The sequence below is a fragment of the Accipiter gentilis genome, chromosome 1, assembly GCF_929443795.1.
Source record: "Accipiter gentilis chromosome 1, bAccGen1.1, whole genome shotgun sequence".
NCBI classification, from domain to species: Eukaryota; Metazoa; Chordata; class Aves; order Accipitriformes; family Accipitridae; genus Astur; species Astur gentilis.
In genome coordinates this window covers 38,954,262-38,982,197 of record NC_064880.1, presented here as the reverse complement: position 1 = coordinate 38,982,197, position 27,936 = coordinate 38,954,262, and the positions used below count along the sequence as shown (strand labels likewise).

The 27,936-nt window shown below is 45.4% G+C and overlaps 1 protein-coding gene across 1 annotated transcript in view; it reads right to left on the bottom strand.

Moving 5' to 3' along the window:
• BIN1 (bridging integrator 1) overlaps positions 1-27,936 on the bottom strand; it is a 104,055-nt gene that overhangs the window by 42,932 nt on the left and 33,187 nt on the right. Inside the window, exons 2-6 of the mRNA XM_049802371.1 lie at positions 16,233-16,313; positions 8,555-8,609; positions 8,001-8,095; positions 6,011-6,106; positions 1,349-1,456 (exon numbers count right to left, since the gene is read on the bottom strand). Coding sequence (XP_049658328.1) covers positions 1,349-1,456; positions 6,011-6,106; positions 8,001-8,095; positions 8,555-8,609; positions 16,233-16,313 — 435 coding nt within the window. The remainder of the gene's footprint in view (positions 1-1,348; positions 1,457-6,010; positions 6,107-8,000; positions 8,096-8,554; positions 8,610-16,232; positions 16,314-27,936) is intronic.

Genomic DNA, 27,936 nt, shown 5'->3' with positions numbered 1-27,936 from the left:
GTAAAGTACTGCTTTGAACAGAAAGCACAACCAGCTGGGCCTCATGCCTTGCATACAGAATCAATACTTGCTTTGCCACACAAATGATGCAACAACACCTGAGCCATCAACCTCTCTCCCCTTTGTCCATCAAGGTTAATCGCAGTACATACACTGAGTGAGCAGATGACTTGGCAGCTTAAAAATAAAAGTACTGTGGCCATTAAATGCAGATCTTTCACTTGGGGGAGAGATGCATCTTTATTTCTTCCATGCAGGAGAAACACCAGCATCTCTTACATAGCCCGTATCTCCCCCCTACCAGAAATAACTCTAAGCAAAGGATGACAACTCTTCTCAGCCTGCTTAAAAGATACAGATCCAGGCTCTTTCTTTCCTGTACTGCTTCTAGCTTGAAGAGTCCTGATGTGCCATGGCCCACATTCAAGAGAATTAAAGATGTCTCCCCAGCCCTGGACTATTCTGTTGTGTCAAGACCTGTCCTGGGGAGTGGAGCACATGGGTTCAAATCCACTCAGGGTACAGGAGTAATCAACAGCTCATTTTCTGGGCAGGTATTCAAACCATGTGCCTCCTCTAGAACAATGTTACCACTGTAACAAGGTTACCTTTCTTCAGCTACATTTAAAAGAAAATCTAATTTTTATTTACTTGTATGTTGGGCATGCTCTGCGGTTAACCCTGGATCAAGATGTTCACAGGCATGAAAGAAACCACACCCTAACAAAACTCTTGGTTTTCTGCTTTCAGCTGTATTTATTATCCAGTAATTGTGACCAACAGACAACAGAACACAGTCATCAAGTGTGCATAGGGTACATTTCCACTGATGAATTTGTAAACTCACGCTCCTAAGATCTCTGTCCTAGAATATTAGAGGACTTCACAAACACAACCAACCTCAAGCACTTACTCTCACCACTGCTCTAAGATGGGGAGACAGAGCCCCAAGAAGCAAACTGGAAAATTTTTCAGGGGCATTCCAAGGTTTTGCTTCCCCCAGAGGCACATGGGCTTTTCTGACAAAGGTTGCTGGTCCTGCAGTATCTGAGGAAATGCATACCTAGGCCTTTGCCACAGAGAGATGCAGACCGATGACGGAGAGTCTGAACCAACACAACAGAGACCATCCTCCCTTCTAGGAGAACTAAACAGATGAGAAGGAAATACCTAGCAAAACCTCACCAGTTCACAACACCTCAATGATCTTAAAGGTCCTTTCCAACCTAAATGATTCTATGATAACACACCCAGTGAAGAGGTACAGGCGCACTTAAAACCTGCTCAGTAGGCAAATGTAGACCTCCCAAAATGAAAGGATGGCTGCACATCCTTCTGCTTGCTTTACCTTTGCGATTTTGGTTTCGTCCTTCTTCTTTGCAGTTTGCAGGGCTTCGAAGTGGTGCCTGGCACTGTCGTAATCCACAAGCTTCCTTCCCCTCTTTGCTATACGAGACTAAGAAAGATGGAGAAAAGAATTGTGACAATCTTCCCCAGCAGCCAAAACCACAAAGCCTCTCAGGACCCCCCCCACTCCTCTTCACCCAACCTCCCTAGCACCCCGTGCTCTGCCCACACAAGGACGCTCACTGGATACTCCACACAGGCTGCCCAGAGAGATGGCCCTGGGAGCCACCTGTGACAACCACCATTCTAGAGGGAGCTCACCAGGAGGACAGCAGACCCAGCCAGGGAAAGCAAAGGGATCCAACCAACAACAGGCCTCACCTCTGGATGACATTAATGTTTTCGGAACTGTAGCTCCCGTGCTTCCTAAGCCTCCCCATGTGCCTGCATCCTACAGGCACCTGCTTCATCATTTTCAGGTCTGCAGCCAGGCTTTAACTGACAAGCTCACAGCCCTGGTTCGTGTGGAAGCTCAAAAGATTAAGTTCAACACAAGAAGGCACTTCCGCTGCCAGCACAGCAAAAGCACTCATCCACATCCTCAGGATACACCTAGGACAGCATTTTGGACCCTGCAACAGGAGGTCGAGACAGAAGTGACTGCAGCCACAGGCAGTGGTCCATTCTAACTAGCTATTAAGCCAGAGAAGCGTGAGGGAAAACCGGTAGCACTGGGTCGCTAATAGGCAAGGCACACTGAAACAGTAACAAATACAAGGGGGGAGCCAACTGTGTACCAGACTCATGTTCAGGAATGGAGTCCTGATAAGTCCATAGGTGAGAATCCAGAACAGACAGTCAAGCCTGCGGCCTGATCCTCCATTACCCTTCTTCATGTGAGGTGCCTCAGGCTCTCTCCCCGAGCAACGTTTCACCTCAGTGAGGCTCAGGCCCACTGTGCTGCCCTGTTTTAGGAGCCGTCCACCCCCCTTAGACCCTTGCCTCCCACACTCTCTACAAACACCCCAGACTATCTGGGTTGGAGCACAGGTCTTTCCAGCCTGACCCAAGCACTCTCCAGCTCAGACAGCCTGGTCCAGCATCAGTGATCAGCAGTCTAGACAGAGACAGGCTGGAGAACTGGAGGGAAAAGGCATGGCAAAGAGCCAGGAGGGTTTCTAATAAACCTCAGCACCCAGGGAAATTGAAAGTGCAAGATGAAGAATCAGCACTGGGATTTACTTGCAAAAGCAAATCTTCCCCTCCACTGTACTTGGCAAGGAGATGCAGTCTCCTCTCCCTAAGCTCCTACAGATAAGCTGCAAAACCGCGCTCAGGGCTGATCTTTCTGCCAGACCAGCTGGGACCAGTTCGCACGTCTCCCACACATGATCCTCTGCACTTTCAGCAAATGCTGGTGCAGCTCTGCGTGAGTCACAGCGGATCCACAGAATCTCAGCCACATGCACACCCGAACTGATTTCAAAGCACTCGGCTCACTCCAGGAGAGACATCATGAAGAAGCTGAGCCACCCCACAGTCAAGGTCACTAGAAGACACCTCCCAGACATCATGCTGCCAGCCAGGCACAGAGGCGGGATGTCGGAGGGGGCTTTCAGCAGCATGACAATCTCTGAGATGCTAGTTAATGCATCTTCCAGAGACACCAGATGAAACACACGGCTGGATCTGGGATTTAAGAGAGAGGATTTTTCCCCCAGGCCAGACTGGTAGAGATAGCTAGAGTTTTGCCCACCTCTGACATGGCAAACAGCCACTTCCAGGTTTTCCTGCCACCCCACCAGGGAGTTTGATTCAACGTCACCTATCTCTCAAAAAAGGTAACTCCTGCCCTTTTTTGCAGCTCCTGATCTTCTAAACGCTATCCTCACATTCCTACTAGAGTACGTGGAAATGCCACGAGGTATGGGTACGCTGCGTGCTAGTCCTCCTGGGGTAACCACTGATCACACGACTGCCTGTGATGGCAGTGATGGGACTTAGCCCAGTCCTGGAAGGCTGCAGGGCAGCCTCCTTGTATGACTCTAGGATAGCTGCAGCTACCCACCACTATCTGAAGGTGAAAGCTGAACTCCAACAGAGTTTACTGCTTTGCGAGAAATCCATCTTAATTTGAGCCTCCTTTAAAAAAAAAAACAAAACACCAAAAACCACCACAAAACACTCTCCCCCCCCCTCCCCCCCCCCCCGATATTTGGTTTTAAACCTAGTAGAAAGAGGGCACCAGTTTCAGTGCAAGACAGAAAATCACCAATTCCACAGCTATTCACAATTGGGTTATGGTTCATCTTCTCTGGGGTCACTGCAAAGACCTGTACTCTTATTGCATACTCTGCAACCTCAACCAAAAACTCACTCAGAAATATCACAGATTATGCAAGAGTCCTACTCCAAGAAGTTACAGATATTGACCTGCAATGAAGGATAAAGTACTTTTTGCATTCCTCTTTTTCAAGTTAGAGAAGATAGAGAGGCTTTTTTCACCCCTCCCCACCCAACATTTTAAAATTATTCCCTTTAACTTATAAAAATTCCGTACTAAAGGAATGCTATGTTTTCACATTCCTGCTGTTGATCCCATTGCAAATCCAAAAAATTCAAGAGAATTTTTCCAGCCCCTCAAGAGAAGAAGGATTAGAATGTGTTAGAATTTAACAAAAAATAATGCATGCATGATCTAACTCATTACACATTTGAATTACGGGGCTGTTAACAAAAAACAGGCCTTCACATAACTAAATTAAAATCATTTTATCTCCATAAATCATCTTTCATTATCACAGTAATGCCAGAATTCCAGGAAAAGCACAAAATTTGCTTTTGTGGAAAACAAAAACCAGAAGACTATTACCATAACAAAAACGAACTCAAATATTCCATAAATTACATAATGCTGGGGGTTTTTTGCCTGCCAAACTCAAGAACTCCAATTCCTTATGTGAAGCCAAACTACACTTCTGTACAACTGTAGCAACCTTCAATGACAGCACTTATAGGAGTTTCTACCAGTTGAAGAAAACATACTTGATTTGAGCCACTTCTTGATTTGAGCACTTCTCACTGCTCCAGGATAAGGAGGATGATGCATCTGGCTGAATTACCAATAAAAACACACTAACCTTTTTAAATTCATACCACTGAAAGTCCACTCTAAACAAATAGCCAACTCTTGTGAAATATATCCATATCTTATTGTAGGAACCAACAGAAAGCCAAATTCTCACTCGTTTTAGGAAGGGAAGCAGAGGTGAGTAGTACTCTCTTTAAAGCACTACTTAAATTGTGCATAAAATTGCTTTAACTTCCCATTTTCTAGAGCATCATCTGAAGACTGAGAAAGGAACATTAGTAATAAACACCTTAGTGGCCCATTCGCAAGTCAGAAAGGATCCATGGGAGCTCAGTGCCTAACACCTTGAGTTTTGGTGGCATTTGGGTGGTCCCAGTCTTGCACTCCTTTTAAAATCCCACCGTAAAACCTCAGCGGGACCCCAGCAGAATTAAGGAATCCTGGAGATACTCAGCATGGAAAAAAGTGACACTCTGAGGTGACCCAGTGCAAAGCCAACAAGGCTTGTAAAATGTGATTTGGACTGAAGTAGTGCAGAACTCTGAGTCTACAGTGAGCCTGAAATAAAACCTTCTGCTTAGGAAGCAGTGCACGAGCCCCCGCGCTGCTGAGGCACATGGCGTCACGCCTCAGGGAGTGATCAGCTCTACAGCCTTGAGCGGGTAGAAAGCAACAGCAAGCCTCTTCAACCTTCCCCACTTCAGACTTCCAGGAACAGAAGAGGCTGGAAAAACTAACCAAAAACAAGGAGCCCCAGGAGGCAAGGACACTGCTGTTTAGGGCTCATTTTACAAGCCTGTGACCCGTCCCTCCTTGATACAGCACGATCCTCTGGAAGCAACAAATATTGACAAACGTTTTAAGAGACATGTGGTGGGGAAAGGGTTGTTTTCACTGGGAAGTAGCCAAGCTGATACTTCCCATATGGTGATATCATTACTAGTGCTTCCATATGGTGAAGACATTTCCTGCATAACCTTCTCAAAACGAAGAGAGAGGAGCTAACTGTGGGGGAAGGGAAGCTCACAGGACATCATGCAAACCCAGGACCTTGGATACAATCTCCCCCCAAAAAGACGCCTGGATAGCCCTCCCCCTTCCCTACAACAAGCTGGTTACATGCACAGCAGGACTTCAGGGATCACACAGAAATCCGCTGTCCACACCTATAAAGCACATTTGCCCCTAACTGCTTCCTCAACGCTTTGTACTTACAAGGAAGTTGAAAAACCAAAGGACTGAAAAGAGAGACTGAGAGCTTGTGAGTTATTGCTGACCCTGCCCTCCGGCACTGTGATACAATAGGAAATTTTATGGATCCTCCTGTGTTGCACTTATGTTTTCTCTTCAGCATCTTTCTCCTGAATTCTTCACTCTCATTTCAAGCCCAAAGGAGAACATAACATTTTCACATGACCTAGAGCTGGAAAGATCTTGGCTGCTCTAAAAGAAGAGCTTGCAGTAGCACAGCACACACATCCTCCTTAAGAAGATGGGGATGCAAGAAATTGGTTCTTATGAGGTTTCACCTGCTGTGACCCTGTAGATCAAAAGGTTTACAGAGAATCTTACTTTAATATCTGGAAACTGGCCAAGGTACGTATCCATGGTCAGAAGTGCCTGATCCACCAGCTTCTGATGGAAATCCGTCCAGAGTAGATCATTGTTCTGAAAAAAAAAAGTAATGAGCTAACTATTAAGAACACAGAGCTCTGCATTTCTGTTTTTTTCTATGAGTGCTACAGTCAACGATTTCAGTTCCCCAGAGCTCTTAAGAAATAAACATTTCTTTGAAAAAAACCTAAGGAGCAGAGAAGTTACCTGAAAACAGAGATCATGCCAGAAGTGTAGAAACAGAGAAGAAAGCTTGGTGCTGCTAATTCAGGTGACCTCTACAAGGACACAACACCTTTTGTGAACCTTTCTTTGAGGGACTGTCTTTTCCCCTGCAGTGCTAGCCCAAGTCTATACAACAGAAGGGAAGATGAAGGTTAGGCTGGCTTTACCTTCTCCCAGCAGCCACAGAAGCGGGACACCTGACACCACGAGGCACCATTTTCTGCTTTTTATTACAATGAAGCTTTCTGGAGGATAATGAACAATAACAGAAAGCTATTCTAGCAGTCTTCAGCCCTCACACCACCTGCCTCCACAGCCCAATGGAGGTCACATCCAAGGCTTGCACCCTAACCTGCGCACGCTTTATCCTTGATCTTATCTTGGGCTCAGTAACTTCCCGTCAACATTTTGGATTAGGTGGAAATTGCCTCTCTCTCCTGTTTTTCCAATTGAACGAAGGGGTTTGGCTAAAACACTCAGAAAAATATGCCTACTTTGTGTGGGTATTTATTACTTTTGGGGGCAGGAATAGCACTTTTCTCCTGCCTGACTTTTCCTGAAAGACAGAAACATAAACAAAGGCATTAAAGGGCGAGGTGGAAGGCTGGAAATATTCCTGCAGACCCACAGGGTAGCTGAAGTTCGTTCTCAGGACTCATGTTCCCTGGCTCAAACTCTCTGAAGGGACGGTCTCCCAGGAGTAGCTCAGGAAGAGAAAAAAGGTCAACAGAGAATGTGAAGCCAAACTAGCTGAATTACAACTGCATTATTTACTGCAACAGCACTTCCTAATGGAAAGTTTCCATGTTAATGCAAACACTGACCTGGACATGTTCAGGTTTTGTTTGATTTACCTGCTTTGAAGTCAGTATTTCCTAGGCAAGAAACAGATATTATTTCACGTGAGATTTTCTCCAGAGGAAAGCTGGGGAAGGGAAGAATCCTTCTCCTGATCTCCTCTCTATTCCTTCCCCACAGCTCCCATGCCAGAGACAGCTGCAGGGAGGCCCAGTCCTGCAGCCTCATGGCAGATGGATCCACGGTGCTGACCTGCCAACAGCTGCTGCTCAGCAGAACAGCTGAGCAAGAGAGCAGAGGGCACCTGCCTCCAGCTGGACCAACCACACACACATGCCAAGGGGGATCCAAGCTGTCAGACGACAGGCTGTGCCCTAAGCTCCACAGAAAACACCTGGGCAAGTTGGACAGACATCACCTCACTAAGGGATGAGAAGAACAGCAGGTTGGGGTGACACGTGGCTCAGCCGAACAAGGTGGTAACTAAAATATGGCAGCTGGTGGTACTGCTGTGAGCGGGACCTTGTTGCAGCTACACAATGGCTGCTCTGACCACGCTTTGGCCGTAGATTTACCTTCCCCCTTCTCTTGCACAGAGGATAAGCAACAAATGCAGTTAACCCTGTTGACTCTCTTTTGGCATTCTCCGTCCCTGTTTAGGCACTGTTGGGGGAACAAATTGCTTGTGGGCATAAGCATATGGCTCTGTATAGCATTCAAGCATCTGGGAACAGTGCTCTCTACAGAGACAAAAATGCAGTCCTCATCCCTTCAGCTTCCCCTTCTTCCCAATGCTGAGTTTGTCTCTCCAATTATTCCGCAAAGCTATATGCCCGAAGAAACGTGGTGCACAGACACAGCTTCCAAAGCTCATCACTGCTGACAGACCAAGCCTGGCGACCCCACATCCTGGACAGAGTCTTACCTCTGCTATTTTATTTGTGTCATCTCTCCCAGGCCAATCCGGCTCATAAACTTCCTGTAAACACTCTGTCAGCTTCTTGGAGGCCTCGTGCATGGCTAGGAAAGAAGAGGGAACTGCTTCAGAAAGAGGGAGACAGCATGTTCCTCGCAGTTTAACACTCATCCTGAGGAACAGGGACGCAGGAGGTGTTGAATGGGCTATAACAAATGCTAAGCTCTTCCTTACAGAATGTCTGACCCTTGATAAAAAAGATGGAAAGTAACCAGGCAGAGAAAGGAACCGAGGATGCAGTCACATCAAATCCTTTGCGTTCGTTCCTCCCCTAGCAAGATATGAGTCTATCTCCTAAGACAGCACCACCTGTTTGGCATCAAAGCACAACCCCATTCCACCCCAGCTGGTTCTGAAGGATTCTGAAAGATCCCCAACCCAGATAAGGCTGACCTTTCCTACAACTCATGCCTGAGGAAACACAAAGAGAGGACGGCTGCAGAAACCTCACTGTGTGGGTAAGCACTAGAGACGAAACTATTCTCTGCTTATGCAGACCTTACCTTTTACGGAAGCCAAGTAAGTTCGGAGGTCCTTCTGCAGCCTCGTACCTTCGGACTGTGAACATAAGGAGAAGACCATCATTTATTCTCCCATATAAAGAGAGTGTAAGGCAGAATCATCAAGCATTTCTAAATTAAGAAAAATGGTCTTGCAGATGGGCTACATGCCAGCCCTATGACCACACAACACATAAATGTTAACAGGGAGACCACACAGCCCTCTGACTTGGTAAGCCCACAGAGGGTGACCTGCAGGCATATTCAGCCAACAATGCCACCAAGATAACTTGATGTGGGTAGAGCTGTGCTTTGCTCTTCCCAGCAGAGCCAGCTTTAGTGTTTTGATTTTGTACAAGCAACCACAGAGGGTCTTAAGGGCAACAATTAATTTATAAGCCAAGTGCTAGTGGGTCTGTACAACAAATGTAACTGAAGTGAAGCTGTAGGATATAGAAGATAGAAGCAATTGATTTATTTTGTCCTGGTTTGGGAGCAGTTCAGCTCACCACTTTTTCCTGCCACACTGCAAACCAAAACCCCAATGCAAAGTGGGTACAAGGGACCTCTGACCTGCCCAAACATCCTGTCTAACTTGTCCTGTGCAGCAGGGCTAACAAATACAGAAGTAATCATCTTTTTCTTTAGCTTTCACTGTGGAGGTGGCCTACCAGCAGCAGATCTCACTCACTAGGAAACAGAGGATTAAAACCAGAAGCTGGGCCAAGTTTTGCCAGTTTGAGCCTTCAGGTGACACAGGCGAGTACAGTACAAGAACCCAGATTAGAAAGGGTCATAGAGATTTTTACGGCAGTTGACTCTGGCACTCACAATATGACCGCTCTTCTGTACTTGGATAAGCACATTCAGGTCCACCTCCCCTCTCTACTTTGCCATATGTCATTGACAGTGCAAAGCAGAGAGGGAAATACTCCCCAAACCAGACAGTGACATTATACAAACAGAAACAAAAGGAAGAGAAAAGCAAGGCTTGGAGTTCAGCACCACCACCACAGAGCATGTCAAAGCAAGGGAAGGAGCAAACATTGAGTAAGAAGTACAGAAAAAAGTTTGAGAGAGATCTCTGTTATAAAAGGGTTTCTGTTACCCTGTGGGATCTCACTGGATCCTCATTACCCCCCAAATTAGCTGTAAAAATAACAATGCAGGAAAGCAACAACTACACCTCACACCTTCCTCACAGCCTGCTGCCATTCCTCCTTTTCTTTCCCAGCTTGTGTCCCATTGGGGGGTGGGGGTGGGGGGGAGGGGCAGCATAATGAATTTTGACAGCTAAAGACAACTCCAGAGATGGGGAGCTCACAGGACATCTCTGACAGCTGCCTTGGAGCTACTAGCTTCAAAAGCAGATGTTTCCCATCAGCCCTCGCCACCACTCAAGAAACTCCTGCCTCAACTGAGCTCATGCTGTGATCCTTTGTCCTCTCATTGCAGCTGCACTCTCTAAGCAGAGGCTAAATCTGCCCAGCTGTGGAAGTGGCAGTGCTAGCATAGCCTTGTGAATAAATCCATCTGCTTCCAACACTATGGCCCAATTTGTTTTTCTTGCCTCAAAAGTTCTGGATGAGTTCACATTTGTTCTTTTCCTACTGCCATCAACAAAGGAAACGAGGGACGGGAAAGAGCTGGCCACTTTTATAAAAGAAAGTCAGATTCCTATTCTGGAGAAGCATTGGAACTGACCCAAAGACAGTACAAGAGGAAAGGAATAATGACCACATCTGCTGTGAAAGTCCTAGGAGTTCTTAAAACACAGAGCAAACAAATGTAGAGCTTTTTGCTGGCTTAAGGTGAATGTGGAAACCCGGGCAGGTGAGACTTTCCTAACAGTGCAATCAGAAACCACCAGGGAAGAGGTACCAGAGTAATCAAAGAGCACATACACAAAGGACTGTCAGGGAGGTTGAGCTGACAAGCAGCAGTTCAATCAGACTGTAACATGTGTTTGCCTGTGCCCAATGCAGGAAGCAAAAAAGTCTTAGAGGAAAGCAGTGCTGTCTGCCTAGAATTGGTCCGTGCTAGAAATCACAGACCGGAACTGGAAAGATGAGATGTCAGAACACAAGAGGAAATGGCACAGAAGAAATTGTCATGCAAAATCCCTCAGACGGATACATTATCATCCTGCAGCTGTATCATTTTTAAGAATGACTAAATTTGAACACACAACTTTGAGGTTATCAGAAACTAATCAACAGGGTAGTCCTCTGCAGAACTTGCCCACCACACAGTTGGGCACTGCAATGTCTAGAACTGTGACTCTCAAAATTATAGCATCTAAAATCAGAAACTGCCTCTAAAATTGTGCCCATATTTGCCTAAGTCCTGCCACAGCAGCACGTGACACAACCCAAACTCAGGAACTCTTCAAGTCTTGATACCCAGTCCCAAAGTAATGGGGACAAAAGAATCCTCCGAGAGGTACACTGGCATCACAATTAAACATCAAATCAAGATTTTCAGACAGATCACCTGAAAAACCTGCAAGTTAGGGCCCAAATACTGGAGCATGCAATTGCAGCAATGCACAACTAGCCTTCTGTGTTCTCCATGCATCCTCAACACCACTTGTCTCGCTATGATGTACAGTCAGCCAATATGCAGTGCTGCATCCTGCAACTGGAGTGGTCTTTCTCTGTCACCTCTTGCTGATGTTTAAAGTCTTAAAAGTACTAAGCCTGCCAGAAGAAGTGAATAGATTTTACAGCCTTGAAAATCTTTCTGCCTTCAGATTTTACGAGGCCCATGTTCAGAGTTTTGGCATGAATCCCATTTCCCCAGCTCCCCTGGGCACCTGGGGTTCCCATTCAAGCCCCTTTTTGGCATTTCCATTGCTTTATTTCTTGTCTACCAGTAAAGCAGCTCCCTTCCTTACTACAAAGGTTTCTTTTTATAATTTTAAGCATTAATGCCTTCCCAAGAAACTTTGGCAACTGCTTTCTCTCTGTGCATGCAGCACCTGCTTTCTTCAAGCAGGCTATAGCAAGCTGTCAAGTACAGCCACAATTCTGCATAAATACCTCTTGCAATGCAGTTAGACACCGTCAAATACTGTATAGAGCAGAAGCTTTCAACACCCTTGAGTGCACGTTTAAGAGATGCTTCCTAAACTCAAAGGTAAAAAAAATGTAAGGAAGAGAGTTAAACTGGAATCTGGCAAATTAATCCACATCCCAGTTATTGAAGAGCTTAAGGGCATGCAGAGGGAAATTATAGAGGTATGGTTGAACCTAAAGATGTTAAAAAATCTAATAGCACAGTAATTTTTAAATTGCAAAAATGTAAGAAAGAAGAATTAGTGTGCATATATATATATCTCTCAGAGTAAAAAAACTCCACAAGAAGAAAGTAGAACTAGGAAAAAACATGGAAGATCAGTGCCGATTCTGAACCCCATATTCATTTCTCATCCCTGCACTAACAAACTGACTTAAAATCTTCACACAGGGACAATGACACTGTGTCTTGATGTAGAAGTGACCACAATAAGTCATTCTACTCAAACACACAAGTATCATCTTGTTTGAGCAGATATTGCCATACTTGCAATCACAGTGTAATTCAACGCTGTGAGCCTATAAGACAATCAGGTATAACACAAAGGACAGTATGTACAGGGAGATGCATATTTAAAAATAGAAGTGCTATGCTTGGGAGGCTGGAAGAGCTCTCTCTCCAAAGACCTAATGGAACACCTCTTACTTACAGCTCTGTGAAAGGAAGACACAAGAGCAGTTTTGTTGACCCACAAACAGGGTTCGTTCACCCAGTGTGCAAGCCAGTAACACACAGAGTTGAGGTATTTTCAAATTAATTTAATTGATGCGCATGAATGGGTGCCTGTCTCAAGACAGCACACCCTTGTCTCAAAAACTCTTACATTTATACATGTAACTAATATATATTGTTATTTTCCTTAATGATTGGTTCTTTCTTCTTCACCCCTCATGAAAATTAGTGCACAGACTGTCTTCCTCCTTCGTTGTCTTCTTTTGAGGAGGTGGTATCATTTGAGGAGGTGGTCACAATCTCCCCCTAGGAATTGCCTTTTGCCTAATTCTTTGCTAATCTTGGCAGTTCCAAGCGGTTCTTCAAGGTTTATTGACCAGACTACAATCCATTACCTTTTCTGACATAAACATAAGGCCCCATTGTCTAACAGTTAGTTCCTAAACCCTAAATCATGTCTAGTTAGTGTTTCTCTACTTTAAATATTAACTGATGTGGGCCGTACACAGGACTTCAGCAGCTCCCTGGTTATTTCAATCATATTATACATATTAATTGATAATAATTTGGTATCTTTTTGTACTTTCTTGTTTTGTTGGGGGGTTGTTACTTACAATACCTTTCACTGAGCCCTAGCTAAGTATGTGATTTTCTGTAGAGCTGTTTCTTGGTAGTAGACAGGTTTCCTAAATGCCTTTTTTCCCCAATCTTCAGAATAAATTCTTTCATCAATATTAGTCTGCAACCCCTTCCTTACAAAACCTCCCTGGTTTTGCAGTTCCAATGAGAAGGAATTTTATTATCAGGAGTGATGTTCTACACCTGAGAGTGGCAGGCAATGTCCTGTTCCAGATTAGATTAATATAGGGCTGGAAGAGCAGACTATGGAATTATAAAGGAGGGGGGGGGGGGGGGGGGGGGGGAGCATTGAAAGAACAGCTCCAGATAAGCCCCCACTCAGCAAAACTTCAGAGCTGTTAAAACACAAAGCATGAACAACTGGTGAAAAGCTCCTATCCTAGGATAACAGGCAAGCTGTTAAACTTGTTTTGCTACATAGGGCTGAAGTGGAAACTGCTGAGCGTGAAGGGTTCTTGCCTGGGAAGAAAGTCTCTGAGCTACTGCCTGTAATGGTCCACAGCCAAACCTATGCTGCAAGAGCAAGGATTAAGTCCACACTGCCTGCCTTGCACACTGAGGCTGCGCTGAACACCGTGGGGTACGGGTAGAGATGGATGCAGCCCATGCCAGCAGCAGCTTGCATCTCATGCATTTGGTGTGAAACACTGTAAACCAACCCAGAACTTCCACACTAGTGACATCTCACTTAAGGTATCAAAACCCAGCTGCTCTGCCAGGCAGAAACACAACACAGTGCCAGGTGTAAGGGCTGCCACCAGCTTCCCACTCTGTCTCTCCAGGGAGTATTTCAAATGCAGGGGAAGAGAAGCCAAAGCCTAGCGTGGCGCTGGCAGGGGCTGCGTTGCAACTTTGCAGCAGGCCTCTTGCTCCCAGCTTTGCGAGGAGAATTTCCAGGACAGATCCTTGTGCCTGTACCTGAACGCAAGCGACACCGGGAAAGGGAAGGTGAATGAACTTTTTGGGAGGTTAGTTGCCAAAGGTAATCTGTCATGAGGGAGTAATATGGGGGCCAGTTGTGCTGCTTGTCAAGCCTTCAAGAGACAGAGCGAGGCCTGTAGCCCTGCAGAAGCATGGTTACGTCCAGTTCATTTGTCACACAGGAAATCCATCTGTCTGAGCTGAAAAGCTCTTCCCATTCAGAGCCCTCAGAGGGGTGCTCTTATATGAACCTGAATGGACAGAGAGCTGGGAAGTGCAATGCTTTCCCTTACGGCCACTCAACCACCATTTGAGAGAACCACAAGACGCCTTGGTTGAAAATGAGTAAGTGATTTTTAGACCTGCTCTCCATTCATCAACAGCCCATGCATGGGAACATGTGTTAAAGTGGCCCAACACAGTCATTAGCACCAGTGGAGCCTCTAATCAAACAGCAAACAAGGCCACTGCCTGGTCATACCCCAGCCAGTTCCACAGGAGAGCTGTTATGTCACAAGCCTGCAGCAAAAGATCCGCTTTCCTCCAGACTACATTTCCAAATGGAGCAGACTTAGTAAGGAAAGCCATAGAAATCTCACACACAGCTATACTACACACGCATATCACACATACAAAACCAAATGTGTATATATGCACATATAGCTGAAGTTTTTTCCCTAGTCTACCTGGCATCGTAGCAACTCCTGAGCCCTGGATATCCTAACAATCCAGCTAACTCACATTTATGGTTTGCCCTGTAAAACAGGCATTGTTTGCATTTATTTTAGCAACAGGGAAACTGAGGGCCAAAGCAAAACCAACAGACCCCAAGCAGCAAATGCACAGCAGCCTCCAGCTCCTTTGATAAATTATTTAGAGAATTTCATTCATGGCTTACCACTGCAAGACAGGAAAAGAAATTCAGCTGTAACTGGTACAAGAGGCAGTGCTTGTCTAACAGGCTTCTCAGTGCACCACTGGAACTCATGGCTTTGGAAGTTGAAAAGCCATCCCAGACAGCCAGATCAAGAAGTCTGGATTTGAGTTTTTTGGTATTTCTCCTTTAAAAAGATTATTTCCTGACTACCAATATTGAAAATGATATGGAAAAGTGACACCTGGTAATGTCATGTCATCAGAAAGAAGCCAAACTGTATTCCTTTGTGTACAAGAGGATATCAGTGGTGGACACGCTACAGAGATGTTGCATGAACTGCTGGAACAGCAGCTACTATCACTGCCAAGAGAATGAGCGTTAGTCTCCAGGAATCTGCAGTCAGCTCTGGTTAGACATAAGTCAAAGTCAGACTGAAAGATTTTCATTATATTCAGCTGTGGCAAATTCCTTCTCAGCTGGTTTTGCGACACATAACCACATCTGCTGAGTCTTAACAGACATGATGCAGCTGCCACTAACAGCTCCAGAAAAAGGTTCTAAATATGTCAGGGCACAAAGGGGCTAAAAGATTTCTTCAATGCCACCTGAGCTTTGGTGTGGCACACATTTCGTGCCGTGAAAGAGAAACAACACTTCCCCTAACACCAAGCACCAGTGTGCAAATCCCCTGGGTTAACTGATGTTTTCCCCTCCTCTGGGTGGCTGAAAGCTCCAGATTAAAAAACAAAACAAAACAAGAAAACCAACAAAAAAACCCAAACAAAAACAACAACCAAAAAAACCCACAAAAACAACCCACCAAAAAACCACCACACACCCAGTTCAAGATACAAACCTACTGCTGTTTAAGTAGGAGGGTGGGGGAAAATTGCTACACTGTTAAAATATTTTTGTGCGCTAAAATATAGCAATGAAGCAGGCATGTGAAAGAATAATGACTCAGGCCCGACACAGTGATTGTGCGAGGATGGGGAGGAAGTTAGACTTAGATCTTAGCCATGGAAGGATGTTTCCTTTTCACCATTTGCTTTCTTTGCCTCTTTTGCCCTCCACTGTGCTTCAGAAACTGAAACTGCCTTGTTCCATTTTATTTTGTATTTCTAATCTCTTTCCCATCCTACCCATCTTTCAGAGACACAATGTTGTTCTTATATCTGTGCTTCCAGCCTAGCAGGAAAAATTACATTACAAAGCAGCTGCTAACTCAAGGAAGTGTTCTGGTTGAGCTATTTCTTTTCCTAAACTTGGGTCTATAACAACTATTATTTTTCAGCATACACTGTCACTGACTCCATGATAGGGGCACTAGAAGACACAGTGTAATTTCTCATAAGTGAACAGCTACGAGTTCTGGGTCATTTCAGTAGGCCTGTGGCATCATTTAATCTAATGGGCTTTAATTGCATATTGCAGCAGATGACTGGAAGCTAATACTGAAAGCCAGGTGTAATTACATATCGCCAATTATTTTACCAGCTGTTTGTTGAAGTTCTGCACGCACTGTTCAAACTGCTCATCTTTTGTTTCATCTGCTTTCCCAAGCTTCTGAAGGACCTGCAGAAAGAGAGGACAAAGATAGGAAACTTCAAACACAGATATAGCAAAGCAGAGACAAAGAAACAGTTACAAGATTTTGCTCATGAGGCTGACAGAAGGAAAATTAAAAAGTCTCCCTTATTCTTGCGCTCAGAATTTCTGGAATATTTCTCCACACAGTCATAGCTTGAAAAAAGGACTTGCAGACAAATCAGTATGAACTCAGACCTCTTATATGTTGCTGTACCAAAGAGCATAACCAAGGTTTGTCCTTCCCTGGTCTAATGCTTTTAGCAGACAGGGCAATAGCAACCCCGTTGTTTATCTCCTGGACCAGCAAGAAACAAACCACACTTCCTTAATATGCTTTGAGTTGCGTGGTTACACTTGCCCTGATTTAACACTCGTCTTTGGTCCAGACCGGGTGGGGTTTTTTGCTCCCAGAACAGCTGGACTGTCGTCCAACACAGAAAGCCATGCAGAGGCCTCCTTAGAGAGAGAAGGTGGCTGGAGCAGTTAAAGCCCCAACTTCTTTCCACCTTTCCTCACTGTGCACATGCTTGGCAGGAGCTGGCTGTTGAGAGCAGCTGGGGACCTTACACCATGAATCTATGTGACACTCAGTCCAAGTGTCACGTCTGAGAGCGTCAGCTGACAGTCCCGTTCCTCTCACCACTTCCCTGCACGGCACACCTCCCCACAGCCTGTAAAAAAATCCTTATCACACTACTTCCCTTATCACCCTCCTCTCTTAATGATCTCTCCATGCAGCTAAGTGGATCACTCCCAGGCTTCCAACAAACAGATTCATCTTCTGGGCAGGAAGGTAGGTCCATCACAAGAAGGCTGGGCAAACTGCAGCTGTGGAGCAGTCGTCATGCCCCAAGCAACTCCAGCAGCAGGGAGACAAGGATGTACACTATAGCTGGTTAAGCTTGATTACAACATCCTTGTTAATCAAAAATAAAACCTAACTATTAAAAAAAAAAAAAAAAAAAGCGCCTCGTCTCACAGGGCCAGTAAAAACAGAGAAAAGCCCACCCAGTCCTCAGTCACGGGAGGTTCTGGGGAGCCAGAGGTGGGCTAGAAAGGGTGCTGAGGGAACACCTCGAAAAGCAAAGGAGCACTGGCTGGCAAGAGCATGACTGCCCAAGGAGCAGAAAGCCCTGGAAAGCTGAAGTCTCTCTTGCTCTGCTGAGCACAGCAGTCCTTTAGCTACAGATCTGAGCCATCACGTTCAGCTCCTCTTGGGGAGAGGAGGGGGTCAAGATGGAAAAGCAGGTGCACGTTACAGCCATCAGGTCCACAGAAAGGCCACTAGTAAGTGTCACCAGACCAGCCGCTCTGACGGACTGCCAGGTAGCCATAACAGCCACCAAAACCAGCCTCCTCCAGCTCCCTTTGCTACCTGGGGATCTTCTCAGAGAATGTAAAGAGGATTTTTCCCCTGCAGGGCAGGGACCAGACTTTCATGTTTAGTCCCCAAAACGGCATTGAGAAGGTCCATGCAACAGGATGTAGAACAGAATAGAATATTTTCTGCTGGAAGGGACCTACAATGATCATCTAGTCCAACTGCCAATGTACTTACTGGCTCACTCCTGTCTTTTTACACTGCCAAGGTGGAGGACATTTGTGTTATGTCTATTTGGCTAATCTCAGTTCCCCTTTCCCCCATATAAGCACGGATATCCCCAGGTCACCCCTGACCACAATACTTGACTTTAGCACTAGACATGATAAATCAGTGCAGTCATTCAGCACTCAGCTCCTAAGTCCCTTATTTAGGCTGGGATTGAACGTCTAGGAGGGAATCACTGGTTTTCATTCTCCCTCTGTTCAACAGCATTTCTTGACCTCCAGGAATTGCTGAGGTATTCACATGTCAGCAAAAGGAGGGGAAAGGACACATACAGATGAAGACTGCCTTCTTTGTGTCCAAGGGCTGAACCAAAAACCTCCAGAGTTAGAAGCACAACTTGCCTACGGCTCAAGTGACAGCAACAAGCACTACAGCTATAAGCGCCTAACATGCCTGGTAAACCTGTCCATGCAGCAGGACACAGCATGAATATTCCCTTCTTCCTCTTAAACCCTTGGACATAAGAGCTTGTTGGAGAGCACAAGGAGCAACATTGGTTGGACAGGCAGTCCTGTACACCAGCTACTGGTGCCTCCTTTGCTCTTCTGCTCCAGTGAAGAGGAGTGCATGCCACAGCAACACTGCTGCTGAGGCTACACATTCCTCTGCCCTGCCAGCAGGAGGGAAGGATCCAGTATGGCCTCATCTTTCTCATCAGGTGGTATGGTGAACCTCTGCCAGAAAGGTTGCTGCTCAAGGCCCTGTGTTCAGGCCCTAGGCTACCAGATCTATGGAGCACAGATTTCCCACCTGCTGGGTGACTTCCTAGATGTCCAAAGAGCCATCACACCAGTAGTGCCCATCGCTGATAACAAAGTACACAAACTGCAAATTCCAAGGCAGAATGATGTTCCCAAAGTGCAGATCAATAGAATTATTGGGGATATAAAGGAGCTTTTTATGGAGCAATGCATCTGTCTGGCTAGGCAGCAGACATGATGCTTTCACGCCTGGAGGGGAGGGAAGGAGACCATTTAATTGGGAGGAATCTGGAGTATGTCGCCAGGGTCAAAGGTTTAGAACAGCCTCAGTACTTCCTGGTGTAAAACACTGAGCAGCACCCACAGACTATTCATTGCAGCAGCCACGTGCCTGCTTCCCACATGTCCAATAAGTTAATCTGCAGTTCCACTGCTCCTTGGGGGACATGCACACTGAGTCTGGGGTCATATGCTGAGGTGCTCTGCACAAGTCCTGCAAAATGCTGGGCACTGGAAAGGGCCCTAACTCACAGCCTATCTCTAAGGCAAAAACTCCCGGTGCAACAGCAATACTCAGCTGAGGAGCAGCTCTGAATGAGGGGGGAGGAAGTAAGAAGAAACCCAGCATTTTTCCAGAGATGACATGGGGGAGGTGAAACAGAAGACTCGGGGACACCAGCAGAAGAACAAGGCAAGGAAAACAAAACCAGTTACAAGAGAAAGGCTGTGAGAAGTGAATCTCTGGCTACACCAAAAAAACTGCTCTTGCTTCCTACACTATTCCACCATCTGGTACTGAAGGCTTCTGCCCCACACCTGCTGCCCCTATAGGCAAGTCCCAGCCATACAGCCCCCTGATCCCTTTATTACTTGCTATGACACAGCAAAGAGACAACAGCCCTGGGCCGCAGCAGGGCAGGGGTTATCTTCTCATACCACTCTCCCTCAAAAACAGATCTACCCCATACAAACAGCCCAAAGGTAAAACCCTAAGTCATTTGAGCAGCATAAGGCTGGTCCTCAAGCTTGCTCCCAGCTTGCCCATCAAAGAGCCATAGAGGAAAGCTGTACTAACGAGTCCCTCTGGACCCCCTAAACCAGCCAGGGATGGAGCAGATGGCCCTGGGCGTGCTGCTGACTGCAGGCATGTCTGTGTTCACTGTTAATAACCCGTGAGCTCACAGGACAACTCCCCTCCCCAGGCTGGTAGGTGCCGTCATAGGTCAGGCTATTCCGGGTGAGCCGCGGCTGCTCCCTCCCTTCCCCTGCGACAGTCTTTAATCCTCCAGCTCACTGCAAAGCCAGATAAAGTTCGGATGGAAACTTCAGGCTCTTTGATAGCTATTAATGGAGCAGATTTACCAGGGTAGGAGTCGGGACCCCGCCACAGCTCCCAAATCTCAGGGTGGATCAGAGATGGTGTGATCTGTCAGCTGCTGTCTGGAGGCAAACCACACCAGGCAGCAGGCATGGATCTGGCATTTAAAAGATTAAGAAGCAACCATGGCTAGGCTCCTTGGTCTGCCCTTGACCTGAGAAGTCCTGGCCCTGCATAAGGATAGGGACCATTTCAAGATGGTGCAAGCCAGGGTGAAGGAGGGAATACGTTGTATGAAACCCACAAAACCCAGCCCCTGTGGGATGGATTTCAGAGGGGGCTCCAGCGTTGCTGTGGTTTTCAGTCTTAGCTCACCATGGATTCACTATGATAGGACGGGAATGTCATCCCAGCCAATGTTTTCGGCCTCAGGCACTGGACACCATTTTCCAGTGTTGCTCAGAAACCAGATTTCTTCCAACAATTAGCTAGATCTGCAGGTGCTCTGTGTTTCTCAAACTAGGACCACAGGCACCTGACCAGCTACTGCAGCATTTCCAAACAGAGCCAAATTCCACCCATGGAGCCTCAGTTTTCCCCTGCATTTGAATAAAAGCAACAAGGAACAAGGAGACTCAGAGTTTCACTTTAGTTTTAAAAGCACTAAGATCCTAGGAGGCAAGATGCTATTAACAAATAAGTGAATTATCACATTCCTCTCATATTATTGATGTATTTGTAATCTGCTGTTGCAGGCAGAACTATTTGCAGTAAGCTTTGAATTGCTATACTTTGAGAAGTGAGATAACACAGAAGAAGTGACAGAGAAATGTGGAAATCCTCTGTACCAGAAATCTGGCATTCTGCTAGCAATGGTCACGAAATAGCCTTTAAAAACAGCAACTTGTCCCAGCAAAATGGAAAGTTTGCTTAGGGAAATCCAAGCTGCAGGTTTTTCTCAAATGCAAGACTAAGATTCAGAGGATGACTGAGCACTACCTAAACACTGCAGCTTTGTAGGTCTCAAAAGGAAGCATCTTAACTGGCTGCACTTTACCGTCTTTTTTTCAGGTTCATAGGAGGAAGCATTCCTGAAGAGCAAACCCCAGCACTACTTAGCACAAGGTCTCCCATGCTCTGCTTTGAGCACTGGGCATGAAGGAAATGGAGATCTGGACATCAGCCCTGTGACCACCTGTCACAGAAGAGCAATCACCATTAGGGACAAACCCTTGCCGGCAGTACAACAGCAGCTAGCATCAAGAAGCAGTATCAGACCAACTAAAATGCAGTTCTGCTTTGCCCTAAAAAGCAACTGTAACAGATTCAGATTTATGCTTTCTAATAGGGAAATATACACCAGTTGCTTAATACATCCACAGTTCTCACTCAGCACCTTCCCTCGCTATCTTCTGAAATACCAATGCCAAAACAAAAGCCTTGAAAACCCAAATATTCTCAGCTAACCCCATGTAGACCCATTATGTGAACCAGTAACCTAATAAAACTCTACTTTCCATGGCATATGGGTCACCCAGGCCAAAGACCAGTTTAGAGAATGCAAGTGATGAGTAGGAAGACAAAAAATAAATGCAGCTTGTGGATCCCAAAACAAGCTAAATCTGCATCAGAAACATCTGAATTTAGGGTGGTCTAGCCCTGATGAAGGGGGAGTCATTATGTCCACAGCCAGAGAACTTGAGCCCTGCAGGTCCACATCTTACTCCCCACTGCATCAGAGAAGGGGCTGCAGTTACATCTTACCAATATGGTCCCAATGCTCCTAAATCACTCCATCTCCTGACCTCTCCACCCCTCATAAACGATGCTTCTGACTTCTGCTGTATCTGCCAACTCCAGTGCATAACCTCCAACTACCAACTGGGCACAGAGCCAGTAAATACTGTGACTAATTTTGAATTGCAACAAATTGGCATGTGTCAATGGGTCAACTAGCAACAGAACAAATAAATCTTTGATCTCCGGCCGCTGCCTATTCTTCCATGGAAGACATTATACTTGGAAGAGGGGGAGAAGAAAATAGTATCCAAGTCAGATGGAAAGCACAAAGCCATGTAACTTAATAAGGTAGAAATAAAGGAAACTTCATAAACTTTTTTAAGCCTGTTTTCTTCTCTACCCAAATGAAATGTGACTTGCTCAATGAAGTAGATTTGTGCTCATGGAATAATTTGGGTTTTGCACCCAGACTTAGGGAGAAAAGCAAAAGGGGCAGTGGGAGTCCTGCTCCCCCTCCGACCCTCCCCTGGGAGCAGGGCATGTCCTCCTGCCCTCCATGCCTGCCTCTAGGATGGTTTTGGGGACAGCCTAGCTTTCCTCATGCAAGCCTGGCACAATTAAGTCTTTCTTTGAAACAACTGGACAAAGGAGGATGGGGGTGGAGAGGAAGAAACTCCAAACATATTAATGCTTCATTTTAAATCGACAAAATTATTCCCATGGCTGAGCAATCAGCAAGAGCCTCGGATCACTGGAAGATGGGAAAGGGCAATGTCGCACTTGATGCAGACAGAGCAGTTCTTGTTTGCTTCTTACTTGCTAACAAGGTTCAATAGATCCTGCAAAGATAGGACATTGCCTCCGTCACTGGGCTAAGAGTTGGGAAATAGGGTTCAACATGGCATTTTGTTAAAGACTTCCTGAATGACCTGGAAAAGCCATGTCCAATGTCACATCCATCCAGCTGTAAAGAGGAGTGTTTGTTCAGCATGTCAGAGTCACCAAATTTACCCCTGGCTTTTCCAGCTGGCAAAAAGGAAAGAGAGATGACATGAATAGCTCTGAGTGCTCAGCTCAAGACACACTGCGTTTGATTTTCACAGGTGTCCCTCTAATTAAAGTATGTGAGGGTTTGCATGCTTAGCCATATCCTAAAACCCCAACCTGACTAGGAGGAGAAAAAACCCGAACAACTAAAAATATAATTTTCTGGTTACATTGCAGTGTTGAAGTCTCAAAATATCCCCCAAAATATGCTAACAGTGAAGAATTTAAATCCTTAGAATAAATTGCATGGAGATCTTTTGCTAATGAAAGACTTTAAAAAAAGTTAGACAAAAGCCAGACTGATCCTTCTCCATATAGGGGATGGATCTTGTAAGGCCCTTCCAGATCTAGTCTTCTCAAATCCTGACGATGACAGCAGCAGAAGGTTAATCACTTTGTCTCTGAACAAATATCCTTCACAGAAAGACCTTACTCCTTCCTCCATATCACAAAAGTGTAACATACATCCAAGCACGACTAGATAATAATGGCATGCATAGCCTATTGTCAAAGGAACGCGTCACTGCCACCTTCCCTAAACAGCACTATATTGCAAAATTTCTGTAGAAGCAAGAGTCACACTGCATTGCCTTGAAGGCTGAACTCAAATATCTGCCTCTGACAGCTACTAAAGAGCAGCCTCACCATGACCCGCACCTTCAGGACACACCTCTCGTGTTTAACATGACTCAATATGGACACATTGGGTTGCCTTACAAGGTTCATCCTTCTCCCTCACTCTGTAGTCAATAGGGAAAAAACAGGACCCCCACTTTCTCATTCTGAATTACTTCCTGGAGAAAACTGCTTTCCCATAACGGGCTCAGACAGACTTCATGGCAACAAGTTTCACCAGACTGAAGTCAGCATCTAAAGAATATACCCCTGTTTTTGATCATGCCAGGTGTAAGACAAGATGTAGAAATAAACACAGCAGGTGCAGGACTTTTTTCAAGTCTGGTGGCTTGGAACGATGGTCAGCTTATCCTTAAGGCTGAGTCATGAGTAATGAGTAATGTCCCCAAGAAGGGGGTACCCAAAGGACCTGTCCCACTTTTGAAGCTGCATGTTGCACCATGCTCATCTAAGAATGCCTGCTTTATTTCAGCATTTTCCCTTGAATACACTGCTGAAGACTCCCCTTTTTCTGTGAAGCATAAAAAGAGGATTGTTTGGCCGCAGCAGATTCTTCTATAGCAGTTGCCATCCTCATTCCATACTCAGAGACATTCCTTGAAGCAACTACAGGGTACAAGCCTGTAGCGACGGCCCTATGGGGACAACCTATTCCCAACTGCACCATGTTCTTAACCCAAGACTTCAAGCAAATCAAAGTTACTGTGCTTGGTTTCTCCCCATGGGTTGAGGCAGCTAGTATCCACCATAAATGGATGCAGACTCAGCTAGCTGCTGCACTGAAACATCTCAAAATCAAAAACATGTAGAAACATGCTAATCAATACTACTACAGGAGGGATATCACCTTCGTATTTGCATTCCCTGTTCTGTAAAGGTACTTACCTTACTTCACAATATTCACTATGAAGACTAACTGGAGGAGCAAGCTTGTGAAATCTTTCACTCTTAAGAAACTTCCTCCTGTGCGTGGCTCCCTTTGGGGACATTTTTCTCAAGTTACAGGCTATCAAACAAGGAATTCACATCACACATAGTACTGGTTATCAAACAGTACATCGCTATACATAGTACAACATTATCAAGTGTCCTAAGACCATAGGTAACACAATGAGAAGAACTGGGCTTAACCCTCAAACTTGTTCAGCCCAGGACAGACAGCAAGGGGAGAGAAAAGGCTCTGGGTACTTTAGCTCTGCACAACGGTCGGTCTCCCATGTCCACCCCACAGCCTAAAGGAATGGCTTTATGGCACAACACAGGAGTAGCAAAATTGCTAAGGGTGCCCAGGGTCCAGAGACTCACATTCCTCCCACACTACCTCCATGAGTCTAGCAGATCTCAGGCTGTTCCTGGACCTGGAGCTCAAGAAGCTGGCTCCCATGCTGTTGTTGGAAAATTGTCGTCTTGCTTTGCAAACCAAAATTGCTACGCCCACGGGTAGAGAGCCCTGTGCCCAAGATAAAGAGCCCTCTTGGACATGGGGCCAGAACCCCAGTTAATCTTCTGCACTAGGAAAAAGGCCAGGATGATCTTCATTACCCTGGTTACCACTTTGTCTGTTTCTACTGCTCTCAACATCTGCAATAATATCTGCTGCCCCCACTCCTTGTCTCAGCGAGGCTGACATCTCTGAGGACCAGCATAAAGAGCCTCTTTTTTCTGGAGTAGAACCTGCAAGAGGTCCCCCCCCCCAGCCCATTCCCACCCTACTGACAGTACTCAGGTCTTTCTGAGGGAGGTACTAAGCATTTTGTTTTCAATTTCCACCCTGTGATCAAATCACTTTTCTAAATTGGGCTTTGACATTTCCCTGCCTTAATGCCACTCACTCTGAGAAGCCTTCATTACCAGGATCTGCTAACACTGTCTCTAAGTATAGTATATTGTCAACAAGTAAACTATGGGAATAAAGTAGGAAGGAAAAGAAGCAGCACAACAGGACAGGCTAAAAGCTCCATACCTGGGTGGCACAAACTTCTTTACAAAATCCCTCCCTCTTAGAAAAAGGAGTCTGTGGAGGACCACCACCTCCTGAGCAGAGTATTTTCCTCCAAAAGTTGGTATTTCCTTATTCAGAAGTCAAGTATGTTGACTTCAGAGGATGGAGAGAATAATTTTGCCAGCTTCATTCTTTCCTGCTTCCTCAAGTCAGGAGAGTAATTCCAGAAACCCTGTTCTTAGATACTTGCCCAGGTTGAAGGTTTCTCCTTCACCACCAAAATATACAACATTCTGCCTATGTAGCCTTTCCAAATGTTGCACGTGGGACAGGCAGCTTTTTGCAAGCTCAAGCCACATTGTTCAGACAGTAAAGTGTAACTGCTCCAAACATCAAAGATCGGAGCTGAGGTTCTGGATGTAGGCACTCTCCCCTCCCCTTTCTTAAGGCAAAATCCTGCATGCTACAAGAGTTGGTCACTGTGCCGGTGCCCATGTTGTTCAAGTTTTCTAAACGTGCATATATTCACACATGTACATTTCTGTACAACTCACCAAGACCTGAGGACCCTAACCAACAATCTGAACCTCTGTAGGTGGCTGCTAACAGAAGACACTAGAGAAGAGACAGTCCAGAGACCTGTAATAACTCACTTGTGCACGTAGTATCATATGAGTTTAGTCTGTCCACAGACTGTACCAGCTGCATTGAAGGCTTGTCAGCATTGATTAACATTGTTGGAGACATGAAAGGTTATACAAACTGTTATGGAAGGCAAAGCCATAATATTCCAGCAAGTTATACAGAACAATACCAACAACATCCAAAGTGTTTCTATTTATTTTATCCAGCCAGCCTTCAGAACTTATCCAGCCAGGTTTTAGAAAGACAAATCCTCTGAAAGAAGGCAGAACCAGGCAAGTCCTCATGATCTAGAAATAAGCAGTCATATATTGAAAACAGTAAGTTAAAAACCCACTGAGAACCCTGAAATCTCCAGTCTCCAAATGTCTTGATTTTCTTCTCTTTGCATGTAACTCTGGACTACTTATGAAAAGCCTGAGAGTCCACTTGCCTACAGGTCTGAGCACAGGTAATCAAGTATCCAAGGCTTGCGCATTTACAAATGAAAAACAAGACATGGCTGCAACTCACATTTTAGCTAGTGCCCACTAGAGAACTGGGTTTTTGTCAGGAATTAGGGTGGTTCTGAAGTAGCTGTCTGCTGACTGATTTCCATGATCCTCTTCTATCCTAGGCGTAGGCTTGAGTACTCCGTTGCTTCTTTAATCTACCACCCTGCCTGGAGCACTTCAAGAGCAACAAGCCAACAGCTTCTATCTCACCTCTCTCCGAAAACTTCATACTTAGAGCAGAAATATCTCTCAGGCTACTACAAGACAGTCCTTTTCATCCTCCCATCTTTGACCATACAAGTACCTCACATCCGATGCTATTTGGCAAGCATTACACAAGTAGGCAGGAAACCAAGGTTAAACCTATCACCTACCTGTCATGATTCCCACTGCAACACCCCTGCAGCTTCCTGCTGCTACTTTATGAACAGTTTTGCATTATATATTAGAAGCATCTGAGCTGTGAAAACATGCATAATGCACAGAAACTTCTGAAATTTGCCTTTATTCCAATAAATACAGGTTAAAGGAGCTATGTAGTGTTTGACATTTTATGGGTATTTTTTTGCTTTGATGCAGAAAGGTCATTTACTGATCTAGTCCTCTTCTTTTCAGTACTTTCTCCAAGTTTCCAGGATATCATCAGGAACCTGAACTAACAGATGGTTTATTCTATACCTCTTATGTAGGATTCACAGCATGCTGGCCTCCAGACAGTTTAATGTGTGCAGTACAGATACCCAGCCAGTACAGAGATGCTTTAAAAAAATGTTCATAGTCTTTTACCTTATTCCAAAGGTTCACTGCTACTTCCCACGCAACTGAGCTACAATATCTAAATTTCAGCAAGTTTGATGAGTTGATTCTTGGCTCTCCACAAAACAGCAGTGGGACTTGTTCCACAAATCAGTTCTGAAACCAAAAGGCACAGAAAGTACTGTGCAGCTAATCTTTGCTAATTCCAGCCTTGTACAGACTCATTAAGGAAAGATATAAAGATGACATTCAAGTGTACACAAAGCCCAGGGGCTCAGTCAATTTTTTGTGGCATCAGCTTTGGCAAAAAGCCTATAAATAACAAGATCTTTGAAGAAACAGGCAAGCTCTATATGCACTCCCTTCCTTTTACTTCAGATAGCACTAAGTGAAAAAACCCTTGTTCATAGTACTTGTCGTGGTTTAACTCCAGCCAGCAACTAAGTACCACGCAGCCGCTCACTCACTTCCCCCATCCAGTGGGATGGGGGAGGAAATCGGGAAAAAAGGTAAAACTTCTGGGTTGAGATAAGAACGGTTTAATACAGCAGAAAAGAAGAAACTATAATGATAATGATAACACTAATAAAATGACAACAGTAGTAATAAAAGGATTGGAATGTACAAATGATGCACAGGGCAATTGCTCACCACCCGCCGACCAACACCCCGCCAGTCCCCGAGCGGCGATTCCCTGCCCCCCCCCCCACTTCCCAGTTCCTA